The 10,202-nt window shown below is 32.8% G+C and overlaps 1 protein-coding gene across 2 annotated transcripts; it reads left to right on the forward strand.

The window, feature by feature from the left end:
* The first annotated feature begins 7,508 nt into the window (after positions 1–7,508).
* Positions 7,509–10,159, forward strand: Nplp1 (Neuropeptide-like precursor 1). 2 transcript variants are annotated; one of them, XM_076377956.1, is made up of 5 exons: positions 7,509–7,618; positions 7,701–8,140; positions 8,584–8,807; positions 8,919–9,308; positions 9,403–10,159. In XM_076377956.1, exons 1-5 carry the CDS (start codon positions 7,544–7,546, stop codon positions 9,462–9,464), a joined length of 1,191 nt encoding a protein of 396 aa, XP_076234071.1. In that variant the 5' UTR covers positions 7,509–7,543; the 3' UTR covers positions 9,465–10,159. The 2 variants fall into 2 exon arrangements, with proteins under 2 accessions (XP_076234071.1, XP_076234072.1); XM_076377957.1 differs by having other exon boundaries at positions 7,701–8,125.
* Positions 10,160–10,202: the final 43 nt, after the last annotated feature.

Here is a 10,202-nt window from a genome sequence, read left to right on the forward strand (position 1 = left end):
GAGTGCCAAGCAATAAGTACAAAATGAACTTTTTATTTTGAAGTCATATCTTTATGAGTGTTCCTATCAGATGAGACTGTTATTTTCACATTATTCATATAATTATTGATTATTTGTAAATTTATCGAATGGCAAAAAGAAACAAAGGATAGCATTATAATAAGATTGAATTTGTTTCTTTAAGTGATCTTGTGATTAAATTATAGAAATATTTCTTCGGAGATTTCTTCTATGCTAAAGTATTACTAAATTACATTTTATTTATTTTACATAACTTAAAAAGTTTTTAATAATTATTGACATACAGATTCTATGTATCTTAATTATTCTATCAGGGAAGAATTACAAATGAAAAAGTTAACTACATTCAAATTAATATATAATGAGTAAAATTAGTTGCACGACCAATTCTCATTATGTACAGTTCAAGCACGCGGGAAATTAAATTCATCGACTTATCGTTAATTACAAAAACTCAAGAATCCAACGAATTGATAATAGTCACCAGATTTTCTCTCGAAAATCGAATATTATGATTTTTTTCAGTAATTTTCTCGTTCCGCTTGGTGTTTGCTAATTTATTTCATTTAGTCATTTGGCCAGACTGTTAATGAATCCATTGATATAGAACAAAATTTGTACAACTTATCTTTTAGCATTTCTTTTGCTGCAGGTTCTGTTGCAATTGACTTCGATGTCGTCGATAAGAGAGTATTACAGCTTCAAAGAACAAACTATCCTGTAATTTCTAATTCTCATCATTCTCACCATACACCTCGGTTTCGTTAGAATTTTTATTGATCGAATTACCAAAGTTGGCAATACTATTTGCTACCGCCAGACTAGTATTAATAAACTATTGTTACCATCAATATTCTCCTAGGCAGATGTACTTAGCATCTAATCGTAACTTCAACATATCGCAAGAGAGCGTTTTGAATTGTTTGCTATCATTTGTGTTACAAATACACGTGTGCAGTAAGTTGTTCAATATTCCAATCCTCGACAGTCATTCCACTTAACTCTTCCCGACGTTTTAATCTGGCTAATCTACAGTTTTTAATTTCTTCGTTCATCATCTTAGTTGTTATCGACAGTAGTTTTCTTCTTTTACCACATTTGCTGCAATCGGTAGATTTGCTTCTTCAACATTTACTTAATTTTAAGTTCTTATCCTTGCTCACGATCTCTTTACAGTAGATTCATTATCGAATCTACATTTTTTGCTGTTACGGTGTTTTTTCATAAGTTGAAATGTTCGACATTCTTACTGGTTAATGTTACTACCATTACGTCATCGTCTACCGATAACGAAGGTCTATTACATTTTGTTAGAATCGATTTATTCGATTTCGTAGTGATTGTAGTATTATTAACAACACCTTTGAAACTAACGAACGATTTGTAAGTCATCTTCTTATCGTTGCTCATTTTGACAAAGAATTTGACATTTATCGTAGCGTCCAAATCGATTTTATCGAATTGAATAATCGTGTTCGCTCTCAATGGTTCGTCTAAACGTGGTGTGCTACGAAACAGTGTGTGGTAAAGAAGACCATCGTTGTTGCTTGGCATAGTAAGTAGGATATGCTTGGAATGTTGGAAAATCATCAGTTTCTATTGAGGCTGGAGATTAGTTTAGTAGTAGTACTAATGATAGTAGTAGTAGTAATAGTAGTAGTAATAAAATTCTATAGTAAGATGTCTCTATTATTGGATAAAGAAGCGTTTGACTCGAGAACAAGTTTGTTTTCGTTGATGTTTCGATTAAAAGCGATGGCACCTCTTCTGTTAAAACTATTTCTTCATTCGAACTCTGAAATCCGATTTTCGCAATTTAGACTTTTCTTAATTTTAAATTATTTTTATTCTTAGAGTTCGGAAACAAGGTAAACGAAGTCGAAGAACTATCCTCGCTGTTTGACGAGGATGATGTTTCTGTAAACTTTCTACTTTTACTATTTTCTCCATCTTCGATGTTCTCGCGTCTTCTATCAGTCTTATCGTTACTTTTAACATTATTAGTTTCGTATTTACTTACTCGATCCAGCATGTTAGAGACTTGCTTGTTCCATCAAATGTTTGGTCATCTGATTCTTTATCATTATCTATTTACCGGTTATTTTACTATTTAAATGCATCAAGCGCAAAAGTTTAGTCACTCAATCTCGTGCAGACACCTTCTTGTCATATTGCTTACTTGCTGCAAAAATATAACTAAAAAATTTACCTCGTTTGTTTTAGTTATTAGTACAGAAAGAATGGTGTTTGCATAAATGACGATATTATCTCATTTCCCTAACAATCGTGAGTTTTGAGTTACGTCATCGTTGTAGCAAATGGTCGATTGCCGCAGTGACAATTGATGGAAATTCTTGATATTTGCGATACATCTCCTCGGTTAATATTGATTTAGTTACGACACGATCTTCGTCACCCAGGTTACCTTGTAACGTGTTCAAATAATCCAAAAACTCCGTGAACGTCGTATGATCGGCGAATTGCAGTGGAATCGGGCAATAGGCAGCTTCAACATTTCCAGAATATTGTAGAAATTGGTCGATTCTCGAGTTCCATAAACACTGAAATCTTCTTACATTTAGTATTTTTTAATACTGTTCAGTCTGGCCAATAACAGTAGTATATTCAGTCTAATACTATTCGAAATCACACTTCCCCGTGCAATACTTCATTTAAATGTACAGCTGAAGCAAAAATATAATCAGCAGTGCAGTACAAGTAAAAATTACGTAAAAATATAATTACTTTCTTAAAGGAATGAAATTACCTTGTATACTACATTCAGTATTCTATTGAAAGAATACTATTTATATTTTTTATGCGTGATAAAACCAATTTAGTGATTAAATATACATTTAAAATGTCATAACAATTTGTTTTTAGCGTTAACAGTATTTTATCATTGCTTGTATTACTTTACTTAAGAATTTTGACTCCGAAGAGTTACAGTGTCCTCTCCATATAGTGTCGCTTTCTACATCGCGATGAAGATCATCGCCATCTTTATTATTTCGTTATCTGAATATTCAGAAAATTAAAATAAATTATCATTGAAGGAATTGGCCTAAGAAACCTGTCCATGTTCAAAATTGATCACTGTCTAGAATCCAAGAACTATTTGGAGGGTACACACTGTTTTTATATTAGGCCTGTTATCCAGTAGCACCCCTGATGCCGTGTAGTCTCCCACCATTTGTCAACTCTGTCGAGTACCTCGAACATCTCGAACATGATGCAACGAAAGATCAAATTAATATACTTAAATAGTATTTGCATAGTCCAGTTTGAATGTTGCTGTATACAAAACACAATCGGTATTGTCTTATCTATAATAACGGACTCAGGGTGGCAGAAGCACCTGAGCATGTGTGCTCAGCCGTCGACAGGTTTACTGTACATAGTATGTGTAAATTTCTTGTATATGTTTTGCAACATACAAAATTTCTTTCCTTTTATATGAGACGTTATCAAAGTAAAGAACTTTGTCACAAGGGTTTGTGGTTGATGTCAGAATATCGAATATTCAGTCGCTTGACATAATTGAGAAACTTTACAAATTTTGTGGTGAACAATATGTATACACGAACTTCTCTCATTATTCTAATGTTTAATAGTGAACTCTACGAAAATATTCCACGTTTTTATTGACATCTAGTACATAGAAAAATGAAATTTTGAATTGTGGGCAAACACTGCTAAGGGAAAGATAACGGTGTACAATAGTACCGTGTCATAAAATTATTTAACTGTTTGTATAAGTCAATAATATTCTCTCCGTTTAAGTATGCAAGGAGATTAAAGTGTAATCTGACGTTATACTATATGTATGTACTCATGACCATTGTAATTAAAATTTATTTATGGATATATGTATTTAAAAGGAGGATAATATAGAAGTATGCAGGGAAATTTAAGAGGACATACTTAAGCAAAACCAAAAAAGGACAACAAAGTTACTAAGAGTAGACAAACACAATACTATTTAAAGTGTACTATCTTTTACCATTTGTAAGCCAATGTTGTAGTAATATTTTAACATATCAAACTCTAAAAACACACTTTGAATTTCCGTGATTGCGTCTTGATGTAAGTAACTATGTAAAAATCGGCTAGAATTATTACTGTTCTTATTATTTGCACAACGGATTTTATTATTATATTTTATTATAGCAAATAATATTGTTAGCAAGATTGTAATCATCATTGTCCTCGTATCTACAGACCTGCTCTGTTAAATATGAACGAACTATTCTAATCACCATTTTCTTTGGGAGCATCAACAATTATATAATAAAATACCTATGTAATAAAAGTTCAACAAGGAAAGTAAAGTGAATAGCAAAATAATATTTGGAGTTGTGGGCGAATTTCAAAGTCCACTAGGTTTTACAAGTTTCCAGCCACTTCTTTGTACTTTCCTGATGAAAATGATTCCAAACGCGATACTCTTTGGGCTGTAATGAATCAAACTATATTATATAAAATAAATATAGTGGTGCTCGCTTAGAAGCGTTACCCCTCTTGTGAGAATTCGAATATGCGTACCTGAATTGACTCAAATTTAACCGAGCAGATGTGTATTATAAAATGGTTGTAAACCTTCTAAAAAAAACATTATTTAATAATATTTTTTGTACATAAAATATGAGTTTTATACAATATATGAAGATTTAATGTATCAGTCTTTAAAAGAAAGTGTAAATGCAGTGTTTGGTTTGTGTAACTTAATGTCAATGAATTGAAACGAGGTATTACTTAAATTCGCGCAATATAAGACTGATTCAAGACTGATTTAACACAATAATTGATTCTGTTCCTCGTTTATTTTTATACAGTAAATAAGAGATCCCAGAGAAACTGTGTTTGCGCTTCTAGTTTTATATTAAGTTCGGAAATATCGTTGAAAAGTTGTTAAATACATGTAATATCATAGAAGACATGTGTTAATAAATGATATTATTTCATACTCAAAAATACATTTATATTAAAAAAAAACTATTCAATTATATTGTGTAAAAGTGTCTTCACAGGTAGGTATAATTGAATGTCTGAAAAATAAATACAGATTCCGTATCTTTATGACGAATATACATGCCACCATTTAATCCTTTATGTTTTCTTAATTAAAACTATACCAAATATAATTCGGACGATGTATAACGCAATTAAGAATATGGAAAGAGTCATTTTTATAATTTCAAGTCAATTTCGTTAAAAAAGGACCAATTTGCATAATATGTATTTATCATTTTAACTGGAAGGGTATAAGGAATTTATCGGTATTACTTTCGTAATGATATGATGCATAATAACAAGTTTAATTTTCTGTAATGAAGTTACTAAATTTTGCCAGAGAGATTCCAAACGTATATGTTACTCAGTGTCAATATTCAAGGGATTTAGCACATACCTCTCTAAATAAATAATATTTTTCTTGCTGGGGTCATTCTGTGGAAAATCGGACACTTTGTAGAGTATTATCCCGAATTTTCTTGAAATTTGGGTATGTTATAGTCTTTAGCGATATTTAAAGACAATGACGCGGTAAAGCTGTACTTTAGTGACTTCTTTAATAATTAGTAGTTTAATAGTAATTTTTTGTTTGAACTTACATTTCATCTGTAAAGTGTGGGAGCAAATAAATCCTATACAGGGGCCTACTGATTCACAGTTACGCCACTGCTTAAAGGTATCTCGAAGGAATGTTCAAAATTTTGAAAATGATCCGCGTAATTCCCAAGAACCAAGTCTACGTGACAGCAGGGATGTCTCGGGGACAAGTAATTGTTATGATTTTGTATAATTAGGTGTAGCACTACTGTACACGTTTAATACAATTTCCATTCTCTACTCTCCACAATTCCGTTCCTGTATTATTTTACGACATATTCTATCTGTGCTTTCTTCTCTTTACAAGTATTAGCTACTATTACATTTTTCTTTGTGGATTCCATGTCACACATAAATATATTGCGAGATTTGAATTTTAATTATTTCAATCTTTAAAATGATCGAATATTGATCTCTACGTGTTTTAAATTGCAATAGGTAGGTAGATGAATGCAATATATTTAATATTTCATAAAGAGATATTAATATCAATGCATGATATTTCTCAATTTAAGATCATTTTCAATTATATTAATAAACCCAAAGAACAAAAGGTATAAAACGATTTTCTTCATTTTTTTATTGAATATTATATTGAAGTTTTAAATAAAGATGCACTGAATGTAGGTATATTATCAATAGTGATGTGATTGACTAACATAAGTTAATTAATTCCACGTTAGCATATCTGAAATGAAAAAAATCTTTGGTCAATTGATTTTATCCTTTTTTTATTCATTCAACAAACTTGTAGTAATACAATTTATTCTTAGATTCAGTTTTACATTGATTTTTCTGTAAATGTAGCCGCGCATTCATCATATTCGAAGCATATTACACTTATTGGACTGAAATCAGATATATGCTTTCAATTATATTCGAAATTGTATACTCCCAATGAAACTCGTACTAAAATACGACGCCATCGCTTCCAACGTAGAGTACTTGTAAGGTATGTACGATATTTTCATCTCATAACACATATGCATGTATGCGTAACATTAAATAAAAAAGTCAAGTGCTACATATTTATAATTGCATTTCTGTATTTTTCTTTAATCGTTTTCAAACAAATTAAATATTTCAAGAAAACCATTTACAATAAACAAAGCACGAGACAAAATACAGTAGTGCATGCTTAACCCTTTTAGTAACAGCTCCCTAACTATATATACACTTGTACAATAAAAAATGCCAGGAAAAAGCACAAATAGGATTCAATAACCTTGAGTTACACTGGTCCTCGATATAAGTAGGTAATCTGGGCTGAACTCCTAGAATTTAAGTGTAACAACTCTATTGAAATTGAAACATGCACTACAATACTTCGATATCTCTGTAAATCAAACTTATTTTCTTAAATATACACAAGTATATCGATTTTCTCCGATTTATTCTCAACACTGCGTATTTTACTCAAACCTTAATCCAGACATTATCATGCATATGTAACTCATGCAAAGAAAGGGTGATAAGCTTTTTCTTGAAAAGAAAAGAGTGAGAGTAGAAATCGTCAATAAATCCTAAAGTTCTCCGCGCTATATGAAGAATAAAGGCTTTTCTCTTCTGCTGATGTGCTATGCGCGGTATATTAACCGAGTCGCAGTTCAAAATCGTACCTCTTTTTGTGTTGGTCCGTTGTTTTGTCGTTTTTTTAAACTTCTTATGGCAGAGGGAGGGGGGGGGGGGAGGGGGTGAGATTTTCATCAACGGACATACGCATATTGCATGGTTCATTATCAAGACCGTTCGTGATGCTGCGCACACGATACCATTCTATGTGGGTGTACTATGGGGATTGAAACGCCTGCGCGGGGTGAAAAGGACCTTATATAAAGAAGCGGGCATGTTCTAAAGCGGTACACAGTTAGAGAGATTCGAAGGGAAAAGATACTGTGGCATTATTACTGAAATGGATCCTGTCAAAAATTACCTCGCGAGCTTCCTACTTTACGCAATCATCTTTAACCAGGCCTGCCTTCTTCTGGTAAGTTTCCTGATACCTACCTTGCCCATATTCTTCTATAATTCTATTATTTCAAGTGACCAGAAATCATTTTCTTTCCTAGGTAACATGCCAAGAGGAAGAAATCTCATGCATACCAAGAAACACGTTCGCCACTTTACTACGTCAGTCTGAAATGAGCTCAAATTTAGCCGCGTATTTAAGAACAACAAGGATAATCGAAAACGCAAGAGCTCTCGACGATATCGAGCAGTCAAGAGTCTTGCTCGACAGCAGCGGCGACTCAGAGATATGTCTGCCTACTAGAGTTTATCTGCAATTATTAAAATACCCAACTCTGCGTGGACGCTTCAATGTCAATGGAAGAACTCAGCAATTATCAGACTCAGTGGGGCGATTTTTAGACGATAGTATGGATTCCCAAATCGCGTCTCAGAAAAGAAGTATCTCGACGTTGGCTAAGAATGACGATCTACCAATAAACATCCACGATCGTCTGCATCATAATCAAGACAACCAAGATAAACGGTCAGTTGCCATGAGGTATGAGCCTTTAAGTGTTTTACAGTTTCACTATTTTCTTTTTGAAGTTCCAGTTCAATAAGTTATGGCTATTAGGATGTCTACTGGAATTTTTGTTAAACTTTTCATAGCTGATGTGTAATAATATGCGCGAAAATTGAGGGGAGACTGGTAGTCTAGATATATCTATATTTAATATGTATTTATAAGAATACAAGGATTATTTATATTAAATGCGATAAAAATTTATTTTCGTTAACATATTCAAGACTAAATGGTGTACTTTGCCAAGACTATTCTCAATGGTTGACAATAGTCTTCTAACTAACAACAAGTATGAAAATGATTCAAATGTAGTGGCCTCAGCTAAGAAGGGAAGCTGTTCCTTGACACAATGTGTGGGACAGTCTTGAATGTTTTGAACGATATTCGGACAAATGCTCTAAAATGTACTGTTTTAACAGCGAAGAAGGTGAAGGGCATATGCCAGGAATGTCAGAACTCTATTTGGTGCCCAACGACCAAGTATACAAGGAAATGGGGCAAAGCTTTGCAATGGAGAAACGGAATGTCGGTTCTCTAGCTAGAGACTTCGCGTTACCACCTGGCAGACGAAATATCGCGACATTGGTCTATGAAGTTCAAAATAGGGGCAATATCCAAAACAGTCGTATGATACCTCTTTCAGGTAAAAGATCTGTCCACATTCCACCTCAAGACGACGAAAGAAATATTGAATTTATAGATTACGATATAGCATATGATGTACCATACGGTAAACGATATATCGATTCTTTAGCGAGAGTGGGTGAGTATCAGCAGTCTAAGAGGAGTGCCACTTTTCCACGAAATTCAGTTTGGCCCATGAAGAAAGGACTCCCTGTCCCTCCAAATTTAATGTTGAAAACGCTGTCTCGTCAAGGTAGATCAGTGAGATCCGAATTGAATACTGTAAATAATTTTCTGAACCATTATGAGCCGAAGAATCTGGGAAAAATGCATAAAGAATCGAGTGCTTCGGAAAGAAAAAATGATTCGACTGAAAAAGTTCATTTCAACAATACGGTAACTAAGAGGCAGATTGAATTTTCTGGTAACTATCCTGTGACGCAAAGTAGAGATTTTGATTATGAAGAAATGATAGAAGCACTTGCTAATCAATATCAGAACGCTGAGAAAAGATTTTTGGGTAAGTCGAACATTTCTTTCTCTTTAAGATGTTCTTTCAGTGAATATGTATTTATTGCATTAGTAGTAGCGTAACAGTGACATTCCTCTTTTAGGGAGAATTCCACAAATGGGTCCTCGTCCTACTACGCCCTCAACTCGTAGACAAGGTCGTTAGGATCAACCATTCCCAGAACATGTTGCATCCAAACCACGGAAATTGTCATCACGGCTTCTGATGAATTTTCACGGCTTAATTTTGAGTTTTGGGGATGTTGAAATTCTATGTAAACAAGTCCCTTAAAATTTCATTAAACGTAAAATTATGATTACGCTAGCTTATTCGATCTTATTCTGGACAGACAATATATTAGCACATCTCTTCGATGAATAGAAGCTTTTTGTAACGTTTGATACTTGTCATTTCATATAATTCGCTTACATTTTTCTTTGTATTAAAAGATCTCGCATTACTTGGTAATTATTTTAAGGAAAAGAATGTCGAACTGACATAAAGTCACCTGTAAATTTTTGTCGTACGTTGTAGGAACATAAAAATTGTAAGAAATTATCTGTTTTGAATAATATAAGATTGTAATGCTATTAGTGCTAAAAATTACAATTAAATATGTATACCTTCGTCGAAGTGAAACAATAGTGAAAGACATTCATAAAGATGTAAGAAGTGAATATTCTCTATTTATTGTAAAAATACAGATTAGAGGGAATTATTTAATAACAAATACACGCTGAAGGAACGTACGTTTATTACATTTTTATCTAATATTCATTAAATACAAATGCCAGTTAAATAATTTTAAATATTTCCAACAACTAGGGATAAAACTATACAATTTTACAAAATAAAGGGTGTATGGAATATATACATAATTTGATTCTCACTATCTGTCTAGTC

The sequence above is a fragment of the Calliopsis andreniformis genome, chromosome 5 (genome assembly GCF_051401765.1).
Source record: "Calliopsis andreniformis isolate RMS-2024a chromosome 5, iyCalAndr_principal, whole genome shotgun sequence".
NCBI classification, from domain to species: Eukaryota; Metazoa; Arthropoda; class Insecta; order Hymenoptera; family Andrenidae; genus Calliopsis; species Calliopsis andreniformis.